This window comes from Cervus elaphus, chromosome 16, assembly GCF_910594005.1.
Source record: "Cervus elaphus chromosome 16, mCerEla1.1, whole genome shotgun sequence".
Taxonomy (NCBI): domain Eukaryota; kingdom Metazoa; phylum Chordata; class Mammalia; order Artiodactyla; family Cervidae; genus Cervus; species Cervus elaphus.
Genome location: NC_057830.1, coordinates 34,222,277 through 34,247,499, shown reverse-complemented (window position 1 = coordinate 34,247,499; position 25,223 = coordinate 34,222,277). Strand labels below are relative to the sequence as shown.

At 40.1% G+C, this 25,223-nt stretch overlaps 1 protein-coding gene across 3 annotated transcripts in view; it reads right to left on the bottom strand.

Moving 5' to 3' along the window:
- Positions 1-25,223, bottom strand: part of FRMD3 (FERM domain containing 3) — a 326,745-nt gene that overhangs the window by 133,013 nt on the left and 168,509 nt on the right. For all 3 annotated transcript variants that reach the window (XM_043927504.1, XM_043927505.1, XM_043927506.1), the window contains exon 3: positions 8,964-9,006. In XM_043927504.1, the coding sequence (XP_043783439.1) occupies positions 8,964-9,006 (43 nt within the window). The remainder of the gene's footprint in view (positions 1-8,963; positions 9,007-25,223) is intronic.

The following is a 25,223-nucleotide window of genomic DNA, read 5'->3' as shown; positions in this document are numbered from 1 at the left end:
CAGATAATAAAAGATGCTTGCTCTTTGGAAGAAAAGCTATGAAAAACCTAGGCAGTATATTAAAAAGCAGAGACAACACTTTGCTGACAAAGGTCCATATAGTCAAAGCTATAGTTTTTCCAGTAGTCATGTATGGATGAGCAAGTTGGACCATAAAGAAGATTGAGTGCCAAAGAATTGATGCTTCCAAAATGCAGTGCTGGAGAAGACTCTTGAGAGTCCCTTGGACAGCAAGGAGATCAAGCCAGTTAATCCTAAAGGAAATCAACCCTGAATATTCATTGAAAGGACTGATGCTAAAGCTCCAACACTTTGGCCACCTGATGCAAAAAGCCGATTCATTGGAAAAGACTCTGATGCTGGGAAAGATTGAGGGCAGGAGGAGACGGGGGTGAAAGAGGATGAGATGGCTAGATGGCTTTACTGACTCAGTGGACATGAGTTTGAGCAAACTCTGGGAGACCGTCAGGGACAAGGAAGCTTAGTGTGCTACAGACCATGGGTTCGCAAAGAATTGGACAGAACTTAGCAACTGAACAACAATAACAGCTACTATATTCAACAGTGAAATGCTGAAAGCTCTTCCTTCTAGATCAGGAATGAGACAGGGATGCTCCCTCTTATAACTTTTATTTGACATAGTATTAGAAGTCCCACAACACTAATTAGGCAAGCAAAATAATAAAAGGCATCCAAGTTGGAAAGGAAGAAGTACAACTGTCATTACTTTCAGGTGACATGATATTAGATATTATATATTATAGAGAAATATATATTATATATTATTATATATTAGATATATATTAGATATTAGATATTATTATATATATTATATATTACAGAGAAAACCCTGAAGACTCCACCAAAAAACTATTAGAACTAATGAGTGGATTCATTTATGTTGCAGGATACAAAATCAACACAGAAAAATCTGTTGTGATTCTATAAACTAACAACAAACTACTAGAAATGGATATTAAGAAAACAATCCCATTTATAGTTGTATTAAAAGAATAAAACACCTAGGAGTAGATTTAACCAAGCAAGTGAAAGACTTGTATACTGAAAACTACATAGCATTAAGGAAAAAAGTTGAAGGTGATACAAATAAATAGAAAGATATTCTGTGCTCATGGATTAGAAAAATTAATATTGTTAAAATATCCATACTACCCAAAACAATCTAGAGATCCAATGTGATTCCTATCAAAATTCCAATGGCATTTTTTTGTTTAATCTTAAAATTTGTATAGGGACACAAAAGACCCCAAATACCCCCCAAAAAATCTTGAGACAGGAGAACAAAGTTGAAGGCATTATGCTCCCTGATTTTAAACTCTATTGCAAAGTTATAATAATAAAAAACCATATGATATTTGCATGAAAACAGATACATGGATCAATGGAACAGAAGAGAGAGCCATAAAATAAACCCACCCATAAACAGTCAATTAATTTATGACAAAGGACCAGAAAATACAAAAGGAAAAGGACAATCTTTTCAATAGGGTAGTTTTATCATAATCTTTGAAGCTTAGCAATTGAAATATCACAATTTTTTCAATTATCCTTCTCTATTTTAATAGATTAATAGCAAATCACTTGCTTATTGTATAACCCTTTGCTGTTGTTTCGTCACTAAGTCATGTCTGACATCCTCTAACAAGGCCAAAATATTAAGTATTACTGAAAAATAAAATACTTCTAATTTTACCTAAACTTCTTATAAATTATTAAATATATTTAGCTTTTGAATTCATTTGTTATTAATCCCATGCATGATGTGGAGAATGGCTTTAGTTTTCTTTTCCCCAAGTGAATATGCAACCCTAAAATTATGCCTTGAATCTTTATATCTCTGATGTGAAATATAATCTTTCTTACAACCTATATTTCCAAACATAATGGGACTGTTTTTCTCTGCTCTACTGATTCTTTTCCTATTCCTAACTCTATCTTAATTGCTATATGAGTCTATCATGAGGCCTCTTTTAATTACTATAGCTCATAGGCCTTGATTTACTATCTAATGGAACAAGCATTCCATCATTGTTCATTGTTCTTTTTTGCATATTTATTGGATACTTTTGAGCATTTTATTTTGCAAATGAGCCTTAGAATCAGTTTGTTAAATGCCATAGAGAACCTGATTGAAATTGTGACGTGAAAAATTGTTGAATGTATATATTAATATGTGACAAATTGATTTCATTAATATTAACCTGAAACATGAGAAGTCTCCATTTATTGAGCTCTCTTATATACAGTAACCCCACAATAAAATTTCATAGTTTTATTTATATAGATCTTACACATTTATTTATAAGATTTTTATGTTTTTACTTGTTATTGCTATTATAAATAATAGCACTTCTTTTTTTATTACATTTGAGAAACTGTTACTGCTTGTATATAAAAAAGCTATTGTCATAGAACATTAATCTTATATCAAAGGTTAAAAGTTAAATTAGTTGTTGGAAAGGGGTAGGGAAGAAAGGCAGGTGGAGGACCTGGAGAGATCCAGAGAGGACGTAACCAAGGTTAAGATGCTTTATGGAGCTCTAAGAAGGAATTCAGATCCCTCAGCACCCTAGGCTTGGGTAACAGAGTGAAGGTGGGCGCAAGACAAAGAAATCCCAGAGTTTAGGGGAAGTGATCCTTTGGAACTTTGGAGCACACCAAGGAAATGGCAGCATGATGTGTTTAAGCAGAGAGTGAGCCTTAGATGATATGCCAAGTTTCAACCCTGAGGCAGAAGCATGGCAGGAAGAGGCTAAGCAACTTCAGCTTGTCCCAGTGGTGAATACAGATGTGCTGAGATGCAACCAGTGAGAGAGACATGCAGTGGGGACCGCAGGAGGGCAGAGTCTACAGCCGTGCAGGTCAAGACCATGGCAGGAGCCAGAGGTCTCAGCAGCACATGCCAGCACACACTCAAAGGTCTAGTGACACCACTGCATCCAGAGAGGATGCAGTGGGAGGGGTGCCAGCAACCAGAGGCCAAATCACGTAAGACACAAGAGTCTGCAGGGCTCAGAGGATTCTGGGCTTGAGAGACGTCACCCTTGCAGCCACGATGGATGCTAAGTTTGCTTCTTGTGCCACATGATACTGTTTTGTGGAGAAGGAAAACATAGGGTATGCATTTTCATATTTAAATTATGAATTCACTAAGTAATTTGCTGAAAGAGATCAAATACTAAACTGGCAGATCCTGAGTTACCCTGAAGTAACAAGGTTAAACTTTTCAGAGGAGATAGGGGCACACAGCAAGTGGAATTCAGTCATGGGGAAATAAGGTTCCATTTCCATACTTCTGCCTGGAGAAGGGAAAGGCTACCCACTCTGGCCTGGAGAATTCCATGGACTGTATTAGTCCATAGGTTCAAAAGAGCTGGACACAACTGAGCAACTTTCACTTCATTTTCATACTTCTGAGTCATAATAACTTTTTAAAACCTTTACATGCTTGTATAATTTGTGTGATTATATAGATCCTATAGGACATACAAGTTTTGTCTTCTTGATGTGTGTCTCTACATATATACACATTGGGCTACATTCCATAGTCATGGGGACAAGGCTAAAAGCTAGTAGGCTTGAAGTGAGAAGAGTTAGTGTGTATTACATAGCAACATTCCTGAATGGAAAGCAAGGACTCTGAAAACCAAACATTCAAAATATGCACTTCATTTAACACTTTGCTTACAGGCAGTCTATTATCTGAGTAGTTCAGAAAGAAAAAAATAATCACCAGCTCACTCCACATTTGTACTTACGGATACAATGACAGAAAAGGGAAATGAGAAAGATATTCCCTCAATGCTTCCCAAGTAAATTATAAAGCCTATCTAAATTCTTACCTAATATACAAGAAATGATTAAAAGTTGACTTTAAAATTTCAGTTCTGGGCAGTATGGACTAATTACACCCCATCCTGTTTCTTGTATTGAATGCAGCTGTAAAACCTGGACAGAATACAGTGCAGCAGCTATTTGAGGTCTCTGGAAAGTAAACAATACCAGGAATATTGGAAACAAAGACAAGAATTAAAAGGATCAGGGAACCAGTGTTGAGATCATCACATATTCTCTTCTGTGTCCTCTGGAAAGAACTCAGAGATACCTGGATATCAGCACAGACTTAGAAGCCCCTAGTTAAGGCCTGAAGAGCAAGAAAAGGGGTTCCAGCAGCAACAAAAATAGCAGCAAGTGGGAAGGAGATTTTCTTTCAGGAAGGTTTTAAATCTAGTATCTTTAATTGTAAAACTACTCACATTTTGTATTTCATATTGGGTGAGCTTTGGTAATTTGTGGGTTTTGAGGAACTGGTCAAACTTACACACCTAGAGTTGTTCTGTGGGGTCTGTAGTGACATCTCCTGTTTTGTTCCTGATATTGGTAGTTTGTGTCTTCTTTTTTACTACATGAGTCTTACTAGAGGTTCATCAATTTTTCTTGATCTTTTCAAAGACCAACTATTCTCTATTTTTCTGTATCAGTTCAATTCAGTTCAGTCTCTCAGTCATGTCCGACTCTTTGCAACCCCATGAACCGCAGCACACCAGGCCTCCCTGTCCATCACCAGCTCCCGGAGTCCACCCAAACCCATGTCCATCGAGTCGGTGATGCCATCCAACCATCTCATCCTCTGTCATCCCCTTCTCCTCCTGCCCTCAATCTTTCCCAGCATCAGGGTCTTTTCCAGTGAGTCAGCTCTTCGAATCAGGTGGCCAAAGTATTGGAGTTTCAGCTTCAACATCAGTCCTTCCAATGAACACCCAGGACTGATCTCCTTTAGGATGGATGGGTTGGATCTCCTTGCAGAGATCTGTATCATGTATTGGTAAATACAGAAACTTGGATGAATTTGAGTTATTAATGCTGAGTTAAAGTAGCCAGTTTCAAAAGATTACAAACTGTATGACTGTATGTGACATTCTCAAAAGATAAAAACTATATTGACAGAGAATAGATCAGTGGTTGTTAGTTATTCGGGGAGTGGAGAGTAACTACAAAGGGACCACACAAGTAACGTTTTTGGAGAGATGTGTTCTGTATCCTGACTGTGGAGATGGTTGCACAAATCTGTGTGTTAAAAATTCACAGCACCATAGAACAAAACGAAGCCCATTTTACCATGTATTCCTTTAAAAAAACAAATTTAAAGTAACTCCTAAGTTCAGAGGAAAAATAAGACTAGTTTAAGAAGTTTCTCAATTTTAAAATTTATAATTAATAACTTTCCAGTTTTTTTAATTAAGTATTTCACTTTCCTAATAGATTTGAGGTCACCATTAAAGTAAGTTTGATGATACTTATTTTTAACAAGATTTGGGGGAAATAAGAACTCGCATATAACCTTAGAGGAGTAAATTACTATAAGCTCTTTGGATGGGTATTTATCTCTAAGGAAAGATTAAATGTATATTCTTTTTGATCCAACAATTCTATTTTTAGGAAATTCTAGTATAGATGGACAATATGCAAGAATATACATATAAGCATGTTTACTACAGCATAATTTATAATAGGAAAAGAATATAAACAATGTTGATGTTCATTAATAAGTAAATCACATAGATGTATACAATTAAATATCAGAAAACCATTTTTAAATTTTTGTTTATTTATTTTTTACCTCCTCCACACAGCATGCAGGATCTTAGCTCCCTGACCAGGGATGGAACCCAGCTTCCCTGCATTGGAAGCTCAGAGTCCTAACTACTGGACCACTAAGGAATTCCCAAAAACCATTTTTAAAATGAAGCTAATCATCAATCACTCATTTTGATTTAAAAACTACAAAATTATTAAGAAAATGACAAGGTAAAGAGTCACATATAGAGACTGATCTCATTTTTGTTTACAAAAGGTCTTATATAAGTTGGGAGAACTTATATGTAAAGAAAAATTCCCAGAAGGATATATAAATATTGTTAGTAATAGTTATCTCTTTGGAGTAAGCATGGAGATATAAGGGAGAAAAGAAAGGAAATAGTTTAAACTTTTCTGAACTGCTAGAAAAACCACATGCATGATACTATCAAAAAAACTACTTTTAAAAATACTAGTAAGATATAATAACAATTTTGTAGAAAGTTTATTCATCAGAAGAGCTGGTCCTCTGCCTACCCTGGTAATCCACATAGTCTAAGGGATCTTAATGAGGTCAGGGCAAAGGACTGGAAAGCTGGTTATCACCGATGAGTGAGATGGGGATGGAGTAAATTCTTCGTCCAAGGAATTACTCTCTTACTGCCTCCTCAAAGGCAGTCAGAATATAAACTGCATATCCACAACCAAAGTAAGACCAAATCAGTCAATCCTAAAAGAAATCAAGCCTGAATAGTCTGAAAGGACTGATGCTGAAGCTGAAGCTCCAATACTTTGGCCACCTGATGCAAAGAGCTGACTCACTGGAATAGACCCTTGTACTGGGAAAGACTGACGGCAAAAGGAAAAGAGGGAGGCAGAGGATGAGATGGTTAGATAGCATCACTGACTCAATGGACATGAATCTGAGCACACTCTAGGAATAGTGAAGGACAGAGAAGCCTGGTGTGCTGCAGTCCATGAGGTTGCAAAAGTTGAACACAACTCAACGACTGAACAACAACCAAAGGGAAGCTGCCTGGGGTTCTGCAACCAGATCTGTTGATAAATTCATGGATGAGTTCCATGGATTGGTTGGACCCAGTTTTTCTGGGTTAACAGTCTATATGCTTTAGTTTAAATTTTTTCCTAATTTACATTATAGTGAATGTTTCTAGGACATATGTATAAGAAAACAAGAAATTCTTGATACCTAAAGACATCATTAACAACCACAAAACTAGCCTTGTGATCTTGAGAAAAATTACATAATTTTTTGTTCTCTAATGTCCTTAACAATACAACAGAGGACCAGGTAACAGGTAAGACCCTTACCCTTCAGGTAAGAACCTTGCTAGTTCCTAGAATCAGTGAGTCACCATGTCTGGTTAGAAACTGAATTTTACACAGTTATTTTTCCAGATTCAGATTCTATTTGTCATTAGATTAAAACTAGCCACTAGTAATATGTCAATCTTGAAACTATTTTTACAAAACATTATATATTCTGAGTTGGTTGTTCAGATTTGCTAATTGCAGATACAAAGCTCTTAAACAGAAAAATCTTCACAAATTTTAAATTTTCTCTTCTATTAAGTATTGAAATACATCTCACTTTATAGATGTTGTATTTTAAAAATGTGTGTGGCTTAAGGAAACTATTTCATGACGTTTAAGTCCAGGTTGGGTGCATGATTGAGACAAGTGCTCGGGGCTGGTGCACTGGGATGACCCAGAGGGATGAGATGGGGAGGGAGGTGGGAGAGGGGTTCAGGATGGGGAACACATGTAAATCCATGGCTGATTCATGTCAATGTATGGCAAAAACCACTGCAATATTGTAAAGTAATTAGCCTCCAAATAATAAAAATAAATGAAAATAAATAAATAAATAAAAACTTCAAATTATAAAAAAAAAAGAAACAAAGTCAAAGAACCATTTACTAAAAATGACTTTACTGGAAATTTGCCTAAATATTTTAAAATATTATAAAAATCAATATTAAAACTTTAAGGGATAAAGTAGCTAAGGGATAAAAGCCAAGGATCAGCTCATTTTTTCTGAGATAAATTAATTTATTCTCATTAGCCTGCATGTCATTCCTTACAGAGCTCCCTGGTACCTGTGTCCTGCTACTTAATCTTGGATGTTTGTCCCAGCTCTATTCCAGCCTCACCTCAAGGGGCTGACTTTTCTGAACTTCCCACGCGTGCTGCCCCCTGCCTGCACCTCACACATCTTTCTTGCCCTCTCTCGGCGGCATCATTCGCCCACAGCAGCTCTGGGTGCTAGCCTGAACAACCCGGCTGGCTGAGAGTCCTACACTGGCCAGACAGAGTCTATTCTTGAGAGACAGGAGAAGAAAGGGAAGGGACAGACAGACAGAGGTCTGAGTGAGGACAGAAAAGGGAGAGGGCAGGAGGGTAAAAGGAAAGAGCTAAGGAATAGATATGTTGGTTACTAATTTGCCATCCCAATTCAGTTCTTCCTTCTCTTAAAAACCTTGCCTCAAATAATTTCTTCATATTTACAAAAGACCCCCTTGAATGATGACTAGTGACCTAATACATGCTAACCTGATCTCTGATGAGAAATTGATTTATCACCCACATTTTAGAGCCCTGGGAAAGCTGACATGAAGGGATAAATGGACTCCAGGGCAGGCAATGAATTTCTGAGGTGCATTTCAGAAGTTCTCCTCTAAACCATAAATAAAAGCAGGTTGACTACAGCCTGGCACAGGTGACCAGGACAAAACATCATGCCACCCAGGGCCATCAGTCAATACCCTATTCACAATGTCCCCAAGTGGATGACCAGACATTCTGTGTACTACAGAGATGTTTCCCAAGCCAACTTTTCCAAGAGCTCATCGGGGGAGGTGGGGAGGCAGTTCACAACACCAGAGCCTGAAAACATTACTCAGGAAAGTATACTGGGGAGCTTGAGGGGTGGACAAGAATGCTACAATCTTCAGTAAAGTTATCAGCAAGATTTTAATTTCAAAATACACCTGCCTCTCTTACCATCCCCCCACAACACTGACTTTCCACCCAGAACCATTTACTAGCAAACCCCACAATCAAAGGGGAACTAGGCACCTGTGCCCCTGTTTGAACATGAACCATGAGGGTAAGATGGTGGGGAGTGGGAGAGACACAGGCCTCTAGGAATAGTGACCATGGGGAGCACCAAGGCCAGCAAACAAGACAGGAGAAGTTACACCGTGCTCATGGGGAGGGAGAAGCCCCCCACCCCCAGATCTTCAACTCATCCATTTCTTTCCTGGCAGGAGAAACTTTGTAAAGAAACAGAATCTATCATTGGACATTTCATAGCAAAAGTGAACCCACAGATTGACACTTACATTTCATTTGCTTGGAGATGGACTTGTTAGGTTCAAGCCAGTGCTGGGGAGAAAAAAAGCAGAGATTGTGGGTCAAATGGCTGGATCATGTGATGCATACTTAATAAAAGGAACTTAATAAAGATATTCTTTTTCCAAAGTACAGCCTCGGTTCCCCATAGATATTCCTTGGGGTTCCACCCTCTGAAGATCAACATGAGCAATTGGGCAGTAATAATATCACAGGCAAGGGTATAAATTACAGAGAATTAATACTTTCTGAGTAGTATTTGAGTCATACATTTGCTAGGAGAGAAGGACAAGGGAGAAAATATGCACTTAAATGGGATGTTCCAGGGGCTCTAGTTGGCTCCTAGGTGATTCTTTGAGCTCCATCGCTCTGGGCAAGCCACAGCTGACTAAAGACTTTGACATCGTGACCTCTAAGAGTCATAGTCCGGCACCATCCTTTCAAGTTAACAGTGGGGCAAGCCACCATTAGCCCTGTCACACACAGAGGCAATTCTTCCTTCACAGTAGGGAGGAACAAATTATTTTAAACATCTTATTTCAGAGGCCTGAGGTCATCAAGAAGAAAAATCAGCTGCAACACAAAACAAAGAAGCCCCAAATCCTGAATAGCTCAGAATCATGTTACCGATAAGTATTTGAAGCAGACACAATGCTGGCCCCAGCAACCAGCTCTCTCCATACCATGAGTGAAGGTCACTTTGACATGCCAAGACCAGGGCAGCCTCTGATGTTACAAAACATGATGCCCTTGAAGCTGCTTAAGGAATATCAGGAAGCATCACTTTATACACCAGAAGTTTAGATAGACAGATGGTAAGAGGGGTGCCACTGAGTATCCATCAAGATGGTGGGGAGTCCTCACTAACAGGGTACCCTCGCTCTGCTAGATACTGGAGACAAGAGAAGAGGAGGAAACTTACCATCAGTCAAGCACTTACACCTCAGTTTATCTCACTGCAGGATCTAGTAAGCCTCAGGATTCTGTATTATCCCTATTGTTTGATGTAAATACATAGCCATGAAGTTGAATTAGGAGCTAGTATTGTTGAGGGTTCACTAAGTGCCACAGTTGCCATGAGCCATCACTACCACCCCATTTACCGACAAGAAATCTGGGGCCTGGGATGGTTAAAGAACTTGCCAAAGAAATGGCAAAGTGAAGAAATCGTGACACCAGCTTTCAGTGCAATTCTAGTGCAGAGGCCCTTAACCTTGGGCTTGTGGCTTCCCCGCCGGCCAGTTCACTCTAAAATGTTATTATTCTCCTCGCTGAATACTCCCTACCTTCCTAGGAACTAGAGAATTGAGTGTCCAGTCAGCAGATTCCAGTCTAGGGTTTCAGATCTTTGCACTCTTTAAAGAAAAATGGGGTCTCCTGGCTATTTAAATCTAATTCTTCTAAATGAAGACTCTGCCAGAAAACCGTGCATTTATCCCTGACCTGTTGCACAATCAAACTAATATAGCAAATTTCTTTGTTTCTGGCCAGAATTCCACCAACGCATGTTGGGAACCCTGATTATCTCCTTTTTCCCTGATTTTTTTTGTGGTAAAATATACATAACATCTGGTCCCATCACTTCATGGCAAATAGATGAGGAAACAATGGAAACAGTGAGAGACTGATGTTGAAGCTGAAACTCCAATACTTTGGCCACCTCATGTGAAGAGTTGACTCATTGGAAAAAACCCTAATGCTGGGAAAGATTGAAGGCAGGAGGAGAAGGGGATGACAGAGGATGAGATGGTTGGATAGCATCATTGACTCGATGGACATGAGTCTGAGTAAACTCCGGGAGTTGGTGATGGGCAGGGAAGCCTGGCATGCTGCAGCCATGGGGTCGTAAAGAGTCAGACATGACTGAGCGACTGAACTGAACTGATACATAACATGGGCCTTCCCAGGTGGTACTAGTGGTAAAGAATATGCCTGCCAGTGCAGGAGACATAAGAGATATGGGTTCGATCCCTGGATCGGGACGGTCCCCCTGGAGGAGGGTGTAGCAATCCACTCCAGTATTCTTTCCTGGAGAATCCCAACAAAGGGGCCTGGTGGGCTACAGTCCATAGGGTATCAAAGAGTCAGTCAAGACTGAACCAAATCGGCATGCATGCATACATAAAATTCACTATCCTAACATAAAATTCACCATCCTAGCCACCCTTATGGCAGAAAGTGAAGAGGAACTAAAAAGCCTCTTGATGAAAGTGAAAGAGGAGAGTGAAAAAGTTGGCTTAAAGCTCAACATTCAGAAAACTAAGATCATGGCATCTGCTCCCATCACTTCATGGGAGATAGATGGGGAAACAGTGGAAACAGTGTCAGACTTTATGTTTTTGGGCTCCCAAATCACTGCAGATGGTGACTGCAGCCATGAAATTAAAAGCCACGTACTCCTTGGAAGGAAAGTTATGACCAACCTAGATAGCATATTAAAAAGCAGAGACATTACTTTGCCAACAAAGGTCCACCTGGTCAAGGTTATGGTTTTTCCAGTGGTCATGTATGGATGTGAGAGTTAGACTGTGAGGAAAGCTGAGTGCTGAAAAATTGATGCTTTTGAACTGTGGTGTTGCAGAAGACTATTGAGAGTCCCTTGGACTGCAAGGAGATCCAACCAGTCCATCCTGAACGAAATCAGTCCTGGTTGTTCATTGGAAGTACTGGATGCTGAAGCTGAAACTCCAATACTTTGACCACCTCATGCAAAGAGTTGACTCATTGGAAAAGACCCTGATGCTGGGAGGGATTGGGGGCAGGAGGAGAAGGGGATGACAGAGGATGAGATGGCTGGATGGCATCGACTCGATGGACATGAGTTTGAGTAAACTCCGGGAGTTGGTGATGGACAGGGAGGCCTGGCGTGCTGCGATTCATGGGGTCACAAAGAGTCAGACACGACTGAGCGATGGAACTGAACTGAACAATTTTTAAGTGTACGGTTTGCCGTATTAAACACATTTATAATGGTGTGTTACCATCACCACCATCCATCTCTAGAACTCTTTTCATCTTGTAAAATTTAAACTCTATACCTATTGAACAGAAACTTTGATTTCCCCCTTTTTCCCAGCCCTTGGAAACCACCACTGTACTCTTGGTTATCTCCTATAATCAGAAATTATGCTTGGACTTTACACAGTTAAAATTGAACAATGAGAAAGGCACTGATTATACCACTTACTAGCTACAACATGTTTACTTTCTGTCTCTATTTTACAACTATAAAATGAGAACAGTAATTGTACCTACCTTGTAAGGTTGTTGTGAAGATTTTAAAAATTAATAAACGTAAGTTGCTTAAACAGTGCCTGTCATGTGAAAAATATTCAGTGAATGCTTGTTTGCTGGTAATGTCATTGTTATTTAATAAGTACAGTTTAATTGGGAGACCACATTTTTCAATATATGGGACACATGAAAAGAATAATAAAAGGGGCCTCTGGTGATTTAATTATTTTTCTAGAATAAATACATAGCATAATTTAGAACTAAGGCATGAAAACAAATAATAGATGCCTAAGATCAATACCTACTGCTATTGTTTCACAGAGGAGGATAGCCAGTCATTTTGCCAACAGAGTCTGAAATGTAAATAAATTATCCAAATTCTCCTTGCTTGGCATTTTTTAAACTCCTTAGCCCTTCTCTGCCTAATTTCAACCTATCTTCCCACTTTCTTGCTGCCTCCAGGGATGACAGGCAAATTTCATTTTGTGTGCTCACATTAATTAGCTGGTGGTAATCTCCCAGGGTTGTGAGGAGAACTCAAGATTGGGTGAAGGTTTAGGGAGAATGAGTGTCATGACGGATTGGTTATGTCTGCCATTCATGATCGGAGAAGGCAATGGCACCCCATTCCAATACTCTTGCCTGGAAAATCCCATGGATGGAGCAGCCTGGTAGGTTGCAGCCCATGGGGTCGCTAAGAGTCAGACACGACTGAGTGTCTTCACTTTCACTTTTCCCTTTCATGCATCAGAGAAGGAAATGGCAACCCACTCCAGTGTTCTTGCCTGGAGAATCCCAGGGACGGGGGAGCCTCGTGGGCTGCCGTCTATGGGATCGCACTGAGTCGGACACGACTGAAGTGACTTAGCAGCAGCAGCAGCAGCCATTCATGATGGATTGGCTATGTCTCCCATGGAAGGGGAGGAAACATTTAAGGCATGCCTGTGAGGTATTTTCCATCTGTGCTCCACATAAATTATTTACTATAAATGATCTGGCCTTCTCATTGTCCTACAAAATATACCCGGCAGTTTCTGATCAGCTCCTATCTTCCTCTTCCTCTCAGCCTACTCATATCCTACCCTTGTTTCTCAATTACCTTTGTCTAAAATGTAACTACTACATACATTTCCAAAACAACTATTCTTCCCCAATGGGATAGTCATAAGGTATAGGGTTCTAAGAAAAATAAGTCAAAAGTAATCATGCTTTAAGGAATTTTAGGGAATCATTTCTTCAAAGAGGGTGATGCTCAGTTTATTGGTATGCACTGAAGTTTAAAGGTTTCCCTGATGACTCATGATGAAGAATCTGCCTGGGTTCCACCCCTAGATCAGGAGACCTGGGTTTGATTCCTGGATCGGGAAGATCCCCTGGAGAAGGGAATGGCCCCCCACTCTAGTATTCTTGCCTGGAGAATTCCAGGGACAGAGGATCCTGCCGGGCTACAGTCCATGGGATCACAGAGTCAGATACAACTGAGTGACTAACACTTTCACTAAAATTTAGAAACCTAACTGGCCTATGGCCTAGCGATTCCTTTACTCTAATTTGGCCATGTGAATGAAGAGGAACGAAACAAGGATTTTCATTGCAATATTATATAAAATTACAAAATATTAGAAATAACATTAATGGCCATAATCGGGAAAACGGGTAAATAAAACCTGGGAGATTCTGCGGCAGTCTTTACTAGGAAGTAGATCTTTATGTGCAACATGGTTGAATCCCCAAGGCAAAGCATAGGATGAAAAAAGTGAACTGCAAAATTTATAACCATGACCACAGTTAGTTCCCAAATTGTGCACAGGGAAGCACAGCCACAGTAGACATCTGCTGGATTCTGTGCAAACCCTGAGCTCAAGGAGGTCCACAGTCCCAATACTGGTGGTTTAGTCACTAAGTTGTGTCCTCTCTTGCGACCCCATGGATTGTAACCACCAGGTTCCACTGTCCATGGAGTTTTCCAGGCAAGAATACTGGAGTGGCTTGCCATTTCCTTCTCCAGGGGATCTTCCCAAGCCAGGAATCGAACCCAGGAATCGAACCCAGGAATCTCCCGCATTGCAGGCAGATTCTTTCCCGACTGAGCTATGAGGGAATACCCAGTCCCAATATTAGCACACACTAAATTGGTTTTAATGTCATACTTTTTCCAAAGTTGGGTTTCCCGTGGTTGCTGTGATTTAAAAAAGAAAAAAAAAAAAAAAAGTCCTGTGCAAATTAGGAAGTTGGTAAGGAACAGGCAACGAGTGTGGCAGTGTCTGATCTGATCCCAGGGTTTGAGAGCCATGAAGTGTCCAACAGGCACACACTGCTGGTTAGTAGGTAATTATGGTTAAGAATGAACTGGATACTGTTTTCACGTGTGTAATGTTTTGAATTGCTACTAAGGCCATAATGGCTGTGTTCAGTTCAGTTCAGTTCAGTTCAATCGCTCAGTCATGTCCGACTCTGCGACCCCATGATTCGCAGCACGCCAGGCCTCCCTGTCCATCACAAACTCCCAGAGTTTACTCAAACTCATGTCCATTGAGTCAGTGATGCCATCCAGCCATCTCATCCTCTTTCGTCCCCTTCTCCTCCTGCCCCCAATCCCTCCCAGCATCAGGGTCTTTTCCAATGAGCCAACTCTTCACATGAGGTGGCCAAAGTATTGGCGTTTCAGCTTCAACATCAGTACTTCCAATGAACAACCAGGACTGATCTCTTTTAGGATGGACTGGTTGGATCTCCTTGCAGTCCAAGGGACTCTCAAGAGTCTTCTCCAACACCACAGTTCAAAAGCATCAATTTTTTGGTGCTCAGCTTTCCTCACAGTCCAACTCTCACATCCATACATGACCACTGGAAAAACCATAACCTTGACCAGACAGACCTTCATTGGCAAAGTAATGTCTCTGCTTTTTAATATGCTATCTAGGTTGATCATAACTTTCCTTCCAAGGAGTAAGCATCTTTTAATTTCATGGCTGCAGTCACCATCTGCAGAGATTTTTGAGCCACCCAAAATAAAGTCTGCCACTGTTTCCACTGTTTCCCCATCTATTTCCCATGAAGTGATGGGACCAGATGCCATGATCTTAGTTTTCTGAATGTTGAGTTTTAAGCCAACTTTTCACTCTCCTCTTTCACTTTTATCAAGAGGCTCTTTAATTCTTCTTCACTTTCTGCCATAAGGGTGGTGTCATCTGCATATCTGAGGTTATTGATATTTCTCCCAGCAATCTTGATTCCAGCTTGTGCTTCTTCCAGCCCAGCGTTTCTCATGATGTACTCTGTATATAAGTTAAATAAGCAGGGTGACAATATACAGCCTTGACATACTCCTTTTCCTATTTGGAACCAGTCAGTTGTTCCATGCTCAGTTCTAACTGTTGCTTCCTGACCTGCATACAGGTTTCTCAAGAGACAGGTCAGGTGGTCTGGTACTCCCATCTCTTTAAGAATTTTCCACAGTTTATTGTGATCCACACAATTAAAGGCTTTGGCATAGTCAATAAAGCAGAAATAGATGTTTTTCTGGAACTCTCTTGCTTTCTCAATGATCCAGTGGATGTTGGCAATTTGATCTCTGGTTCCTCTGCCTTTTCTAAAACCAGCTTGAACATCTGGAAGTTCAGGGTTCACGTATTGCTGAAACCTGGCTTGGAGAATTTTGAACATTACTTTACTAACATGTGAGATGAATGCAATTGTGCGGTAGTTTGAGCATTCTTTGGGATTGCCTTTCCTAGGCATTGGAAAACTGACCTTTCCCAGTCCTGGGGCCACTGCTGAATTTTCCAAATTTGCTGGCATATTGAGTGCAGCAGTTTCACAGCATCATCTTTCAGGATTTGAAATAGCTCAACTGGAATTCCATCACCTCCACTAGCTTTGTTCATAGTGATGCTTTCTAAGGCCCCCTTGACTTCGCATTCCAGGATGTCTGGCTCTAGGTGAGTGATCACACCATTGTGATTATCTGGGTCATGAAGATCTGTTTTGTACAGTTCTTCTGTGTATTCTTGCCACCTTTTCTTAATATCTTCTGCTTCTCTTAGGTCCATACCATTTCTGTCCTTTATCGAACCCATCTTTGCGTGAAATGTTCCCTTGGTATCTCTAATTTTCTTGCAGAAATCTCTAGTCTTTCCCATTCTGTTGTTTTCCTCTATTTCTTTGCACTGATCACTGAGGAAGGCTTTCTTATCTCTCCTTGCTATTCTTTGGAACTCTGCATTCAAATGGGAATATCTTTCCTTTTCTCCTTTGCTTTTCACTTCTCTTCTTTTCACAGCTATTTGTAAGGCCTCCTCAGACAACCATTTTGCTTTTTTGCATTTCTTTTCCATTGGGATGGTCTTGGTCCCTGTCTCCTGTACAATGTCATGAACCTCCATCCATAGTTCATCAGGCTCTCTGTCTATCAGATCTAATCCCTTAAATCTATTTCTCACTTCCACTGTATAGTCATAAGGGATTTGATTTATGGCTATGTTAGGACATAAATACTTATTAACTTATTTGGATCTAATTCTCAGTAGATGGAACTGTTAAATATTCTTTTGACCTAGAGCACCATGAAATAATTACTGAGATACTGAAAGAGCCATAAACCAAGATGATTCGAGAACCTCTGAACTATGGTCAGAGAAGCCAATGGCACCCCACTCCTGTACTCTTGCCTGGAAAATCCCATGGATGGAGGAGCCTGGTAGGCTGCAGTCCATGGGGTTGTTAAGAGTCGGACACGGCTGAGAGACTTCACTTTCACTTTTCACTTTCTTGCATTGGAGAAGGAAATGGCAACCCATTCCAGTGTTCTTGCCTGGAGAATCCCAGGGACAGGGGAGCCTGGTGGGCTGCTGTCTATGGGGTTGCACAGAGTTGGACACAACTGAAGCGACTTAGCAACAGCAGCAGATGAACTATGATATCATACGATTAATGTGTTTTCTTTTTAAAATAAAAAGTACAAAACAGTACCGTATATTTTCAAAGAAGACTTAACAAGCATCTAAATGCATTTTTAAACATCTGAAATGATACTAAACTGAGCCAGTGAGGTGGGTTACAGGGAGAGAACAGGAATTTAGGGTTGTTAGTCAAAGAAAACCATTAAACCATGACTTCCATTTTATTTGTGATGCTTTAACTTAAATTTTCACATGCATTTGTGCAGTACATGACTATTTAAAAATCAGTTGAAAAGAAGTAGCTAAACTCTATCCAGAAAATGGCTCACAGTAAAGAATCCACCTGCAATGCAGGAGACTTGCTGGAGACATGGGTTTGATTCCTGGGTTGGGAAGATCCCCTGGAGAAGGGAATGGCAACCCTCCCCAGTATTCTCGCCTGGAGAATCCCATGCACAAAGGAACCTGGTGGGCTACAGTCCATAGGGTTGCAAAGAGTCAGACAAGACTGAACAACCGAACAACATCATCCAGAGAATAAAAGTGGATTTCATGTAGTTTAGACTCAAGAGGAAGAATCTCATACATAACAGGCCAATGCCAAATCTAGCCAGGCACCCAGGGTTGACTCAGGAGCCAACAGGCCTGGATTCAGGAGCCAGCTCTGCCACTTACTAGTGAGCGGTGTGACCTCCATCAAGTTCCTCTGTTTCCTCAGTTATAGCATCATATGAGGTTTAAGTGGGTTAATTCACTTAGAAGTTCTAAGAACAGAGCCTGGATCATAGTGAAGGCTGAATAAACACCAGCTGTTCCCTCTGATCTTCCTCCCGTTCACTGAGAGAGATTCTTAAGTTGGTGACATGGGCCCTCTCGGTGAGACCATATTTGTCACTCTCTTCTCTCCCTCCCCACCCCACCTGCCTTCTGCACTACATGAACAGATAATTCGTCTTCATTTTTTCATTCTTCCTTTTAGAGGTAGGAGTTGGACAATGAAATAGTCTGTACCATACCAACACCTCCTGCTGAGACTGCATGTACAGATGGATTGCACGCCCATGAGAAAATAACAACCATGTTGTGGTGTGCTTGGCAATTAGATGTAAGGCTTAGAACATTTATCACATTGCTATTTTCCCTTCAATTGCTACTTGGAATATATGTGATCTTTTAAAGTCTGTTTCCTTGCTGAAAACTGATATTCCTAGAGAGAGGAAGCAACAGAAATCTGCCAACCAAATATCTGAATTTGTGGCTGAAACCTTCATTTCCTCGAATCTTATTTAGAATAAAAATTTCAAAGACTAAGGAAGGTAATACCCAATCATTGATTCTACTTATTGAGCTTTGACAGAAAGATGAACCAGAGGAGGCATCCTTAGCATAATTTGAAGGTATTAGGAAGATGTCTGCAGGAAGAGTGTCTGAAGGCTCAGCCCAGGTTCCCTTTCCCTTTAGTTACACAACAGTTAACTTTTTTTTTTTTTTTTAAAGAAGGCTGTGCTCAGGTTACTGGAATCCATTGCAGGGTGAAGAATGAATATCCCACACACCCCCACCTCCACCATCCTACAGCAAGTCAGCTCATAACTAATAATGGATGCTTTTGAACTGTGGTTCTGGAGAAGACTCTTGAGAGTCCCTTGGACTGCAAGGAGATCAAACCAGTCCATCCTAAAGGAAATCAACCCTGAATATTCATTGGAAGGACTGATGCTGAAGCTCCAATGCTTTGGTCACGTGATGCAAAGAGCTGACTCATTGGAAAAGACCCTGATGCTGGGAAAGATTGAAGGCAAGAGGAGAAGGGGGCAACAGAGGACAAGATGGTTGGATGGCATCACTGACTCAATGGACATGAGTCTGAGCAAACTCCAGGAGATAGGGAAGGACAGGGAAGCCTGGCATGCTGCTGTTCATGGGGTCACAAAGAGTCAGACACAACTGAGTGACTGAACAACAACAACTCATGGACAGATGTGGGAGGATAAATACTCCCTCTTCCCTTGGCCAGGACAACTCAAAGGCATGACCTACACTCTTCCTGAACTCCTCTGTGGAACTGAGCCCAACTTACTCTCTCTCTGACTGCCTAACATCATACCCTGGCACACCCTCCTTCTCTTAATGACCCAATCCCCTACTCCCCTACAAGTCTCCTTCTGGGAACATTTCCTAATAAAACTGGAATTTTTATCTCAGGATTTGCTTTCTAGGAACTGAACCTAAGACAGCCTCCCTAAGTCTCCACCCAAAACTGCCCTCCATGATATTTGAAATTCTTCTATTCAAGAAGAATTCTCAAATTCTTTTATTCCTTTCGCCTTAGGCTTGAGCCCTAGTAACCTGCAAGTTCCCTGTGAAGGGTCCCAATCTAGCACTGTTTTCAGTATTGAAAATCTGACCACATTTCAAGCCATTTCTTATCTTCTGGGTTGGGGGTAGCAGATTTCAGAACCTCTAAGATTCCTTTAGCTCTCACATTCCATATACTATGAATTGAAGCAGATGAGAAAGTTGTCAACAAATATTTCTTTCTTTTTAATTTTGCTGCTGCATTTAGCTTTAAGAGATCATTTTTCTCTTTCTCGTCATAGAAATGGTACATTTCTTTCATACTTTCTAATTCTGCCAAATATGGAGGAAAAGATGGCAGGAATGAGTTGGTGATTTATGACTGAGTAGACTGATTTTCAAATTGGTAGATTTTTTTAAAAAGCTACCAAAAGTAAACAATATAAAAGTTAGCTATCAAAAAAAAAAAAGTTAGCTATCTTCAAAGCTGGGCTTCTGTTGAAACTGACCCAGCCTATGATTACAGAATAAACTACACACCTCTCTGTTATCTTTCTCAAAACCCTTGGTTCTCTGCACCAAAGTAATCTGTAGACTAGAGAAATGTGTTAAAGAACCAATGGGGCTTTAAACAATAATGAATAGACCTTCCCAAACAGGAGATTGTTTTTCTCCTCAATAGTAACAAAATTCCAAATCTGCTCTGAAAAGATGGCCTGATTCTCACATCCCACCTGGACAAAGCCCCAGAGTAACTCAGTCCCTGCATTAGCTAGCCAATTTATGCCAGTTCTAAGCCCTTCGCTGGGGAAAAAAAGAATGCCATCAAAATGAAGGCAGCCTTAACAGTGTCCTGGATAAGAAAGTTAGCCTAGGCCTTAGTCATTTCACTCCTGGTAACAATGACTTCCACTCCAGTTTCAATAAAATCTACAGCAACAAAAATATCTGTAGATCAGGTATACTCAAAAGGTATTGTCCTTTTGTAAGTCAATCAATGGCTTTGGAATAGTGTTTTTCCACTCCTTCAGCCATCACTGCTTTTGCTTTCTAGGTTCCTAGGGATGAGCAAAACAGAAGCAACTGCCAGGAGAAGAAACACTGTAGAAAACAGGAGAGCAAAAGCACCTTTTTTACATAAAGAACCAGATTGTCATTATTTTAAGCTTTCTGATCCATATGGTCTCTGTCAGGACTCCAACTCTGCCATTGGAACATAAAGCAGCCACAGACAATACAGAAATGAACAGAAGCAGCTGCATTCCAAAGAAACTTCATTTACAAAAACAGATGAGTGTCATCCTGACCCTTGTGTACCAACCCCTTTTCTACATCCGAGAGATCCATAATGTGCAAGAAAAAACTAATAGTGGTCTGAAAATACAATAGAGTTTGTAAAAAAAAAAAAAGTTTATTGATGTGCATTTTAAAGTACATTAAAATACCAAAATGCAATCATAAAGGAAATTATGGGCGTCTTTCATGTTTGTTACAATGGATTTTACCATTATCAGTACCCAGTTACATACGGTGGAACATTTGCTGTCATGTCATATAAATTTAACAATGCTATCACCAAACTTTTCTAAAGTTCAAAGTTCTCCTAGTTGCCAGACTCATGGATCTTTTCAAACTCTTTATTGGTTTTTTTTTTTTTTTTTTTTTTTTTGGATCTTTTCAAACTCTTTAAAGCATGGAATAGTAAAAAGATAAGCTATATATGTTGATAACATGGAAAAATGCACTTAAACAACAACCCTATGGCACAGTTACTTTTAGTAGCCCCATTTCACAGATAAAAAAACTGAGGCACAGGCTAAGGTCAAAGTCATACAAACAGCAGATGGCAGGGACAGGATTTGACCCAGTCTTCCTGGTGTTAAATCTCTTAGCACTTGAGCAATAATGTCCTCTAATCTTCCTTCTTCTTGATATCGGAGATTGCAGTTCATTCCTTTTTATGAATTCTGTTAACTACCCATGCTTCTAAAATGTCTCTCTCTCTCTCCCCCCTCATTCTATTCTTTCTTCTCTGTATGTTCCTGGTCAGTCTTCACTGCAGGTTTCTCCTTCTGGGCCATCCTTTAAAATATGGACATTTATTTAGCTTTCAGATTCTCCTCTCAACTTATACTCTCTCCCTCAGCACTGCAATCTATTCTTCAGGGCTTTAAAGTAGTGAGGAGCTCATTGACTCCCAAAATCTCCATCTGTGACCTAAATTTTTTTTTATTTTAGATCCATTTCATTTTAGAGCCTAAGATTCAGATCCACATTTTCAATTATACTGCAAACCTCTCTGTCTCAACAGCTCATAGTCATCCCAATTCAACATGTCCAAAACTTATCAATCCAATGTTTTTGTACAGTTTATCTGGTAAATGGTTCCACTTGTACTTGGAACCTATGTAAGAAGTCCAAACATTCTGCTGGGAAAGCCATGTGGAAAGGCCCTGAAAGCACATGCAGAGGAAGGGGGTCCCCAAGCCCCACCTTCTAGTCACCCCCACTGAAGCACCAGGCACATGAATGAAGATGTCTGGGACACACTCAGACCATACCAGCCACTGGCTGAATGAGCCCAGACAACCCCATGCAGAGCAGAATTATCCATTTGAACCCTAATCAAATTCCTGACCCATAAAATCCTGAAATTTAATAAAACTGTGTTGTTTTAAACCGGCAAGTTTTGAGGAGAGTTGTTACACAGCAATAGATCACTAGAACTCTTCCTCCTTATGGACTGAATGTGCCCCCACCCATTATACTCACATGCTGCAACCCTAACCCCAATGTGATGATTCTGGAGGTAAGGCCTTTGGGAAGTAATAAGGTTCAAGAGAAGTCATGAGAGTACAACCCACGTGATTGGATTAGTGTCCTTATAAGACAACAAAGAAAGACCAGAACTCTCTCGAGTTCTTCCTACTCCACTCCACCATGTGAGGATATAGGAGAAGGCAGCTGTCTGCAAACCAGAAAGACAGTTCTCACCAGGAACCAAGCCCTTCAGTACCATGATCTTGGGACTATCCAGCCTCTTAGAACTATGAGGAATAAATGTCCTGCTTAAGCACCTGGTCTATGGTGTTTTCTTGCAGCAGTCCAAGCCGCCTAAGACACTCTCATTATTATCTCCATCCATATAGTACATAATTACAATTGAACTTTGAAAGATATCTATCTGCTGCAGCATGAATGAAAAAGAAATATGTCTGCTTCAAATTGTCATTTCCTAATCTACACTGTGTTTGTTTATCTAAGTTATACACTAAAATCGCACTTACATTCCAGTCTCTTCTCTGCTGAACTTAAAAACTGCCTTTAAAATTACTTCCAAACCTGCTTGTGTACATTCAGCTCTGAATTTCTTACCACTGGAAGTCTCCAGTGAGTGATTTTCTTTATAATGATGGCATTTAAATCTTATTCTCCAAATTAACTTCTATCTTCATCTGAACCAAACCCAGGAGGTTCCCACCACAAAGGAGAAAAACTGTCCTATGTTGGATATCTTCCCATTTTTTCTAACTCAAACAGAGATAAAATAGTATTTCCCAGCCCTACTTATTTTTCTGTCCGCCTTTTTAAAAAATTTCAAGTGTACAACATAGTGATTCAATAATTTTATATACTACAAAAATATCACCATGGTAAGTCTGGTTACCATCTGTCACCATACAGACTTATGCCAATATTATTAACTATATTCCCATACTGTACATTATATTCCCATAGTTTATTTATTTTATAGCCAGAAGTTTGTACCTCTTAATCTCCCTCATTAATTTCACTCATCCTCCCACTCTCTCCTCTCTAGCAAACACTAGTTCATTCTCTGTATCTATGGGATTGTTTTGGATGTGTTTTTTAGATTCTACAATAAGTGAGATCAAGTTCTATTTGTCTTTCTCTGACTACTTTCATTTAACATAATACCTTTTATATCCATCCATACTGTTGCAAATGACAAGATTTCATTTTTTAATATTGAAGAAGCTGAAGTTGAACGATTCTATGAAGACCTACAAGACCTCTTTGAACTAACACCCAAAACAGATATCCTTTTCATTATAGGGGACTGAAATGCAAAAGTAGGAAGTCAAGAAACACCTGGAGTAACAGGCAAATTTGGCCTTGGAGTACAGAATGAAGCAGGGCAAAGGCTAATAGAGCTTTGTCAAGAGAATGCACTGGTCATGGAAAGAGCCTCTTTCAACAACACAACAGAAGACTCTACACATGGACACCACCAGATGGTCAACACCAAAATCAGTGATTATATTCTTTGCAGCCAAAGATGGAGAAGCTCTATATAGTCAGCAAAAACAAGACTGGGAGCTAACTGTGGCTCAGATCATGAACTCCTTATTGCCAAATTCAGACTTAAATTGAAGAAAGTAGGGAAAACCACTAGACCATTCAGGTATGACCTAAATCAAATCCCTAATGATCATACAATGGAAGTGAGAAATAGATCTAAGGGACTAGATCTGATAGACAGAGTGCCTGATGAACTATGGATGGAGGTTCATGACATTGTACAGGAGACAGGGATTAAGACCACCCCCATGGAAAAGAAATGCAAAAAAGCAAAATGGCTGTCTGAGGAGGCCTTACAAATAGCTGTGAGAAGAAGAGAAGTGAAAAGCAAAGGAGAAAAGGAAAGATATTTGAATGCAGAGTTCCAAAGAATAGCCAGGAGAGATAAAAAAAAGCCTTCCTCAGTGATCAATGCAAAGAAATAGAGGAAAACAACAGAATGGGAAAGACTAGAGATCTCTTCAAGAAAATTAGAGATATCAAGGGAACATTTCATGCAAAGATGGGCTCGATAAAGGATAGAAATGGTATGGACCTAAGAGAAGCAGAAGATATTAAGAAAAGGTGGCAAGAATACACAGAAGAACTGTGAAAAAAAGATCTTCACGACTCAGATAATCACAATGGTGTGATCACTCACCTAGAGCCAGACATCCTGGAATGTGAAGTCAGGTGGGCCTTAGAAAGCATCACTATGAACAAAGCTAGTGGAGGTGATGGAATTCCAGTTGAGCTCTTTCAAATCCTACAAGATGATGCTGTGAAAGTGCTGCACTCAATAAGCCAGCAAATTTGGAAAACTCAGCAGTGGCCACAGGACTGGAAAAGGTCAGTTTTCATTCCAGTCCCCAAGAAAGGCAATGCCAAAGAATGCTCGAACTACCGCACAATTGCATTCATCTCACACGTTAGTAAAGCAATGCTCAAAATTCTCCAAGCCAGGCTTCAGCAACACGTGAACCCTGAACTTCCAGATGTTTAAGCTGGTTTTAGAAAAGGCAGAGGAACCAGAGATCAAATTGCCAACATCCATTGGATCACTGAAAAAGCAACAGAGTTCCAGAAAAACATCTATTTCTGCTTTATTGACTATGCCAAAGCCTTTGACTGTGTGGATCACAATAAACTGTGGAAAATTCTGAAAGAGATGGGAGTACCAGACCACCTGACCTGTCTCTTGAGAAACCTGTATGCAGGTCAGGAAGCAACAGTTAGAACTGGACACAGAACAACTGACTGGTTCCAAATAGGAAAAGGAGTATGTCAAGGCTGTATATTGTCACCCTGTTTATTTAACTTATATGCAGAGTACATCATGAGAAACGCTGGGCTGGAAGAAGTACAGGCTGGAATTAAGATTGCTGGGAGAAATATCAATAACCTCAGATATGCAGATGACACCACCCTTACGGCAAAAAGTGCAGAGGAACTAAAAAGCTTCCTGATAAAAGTGAAGGAGGAGAGTGAAAAGTTGGCTTAAAGCTCAACATTCAG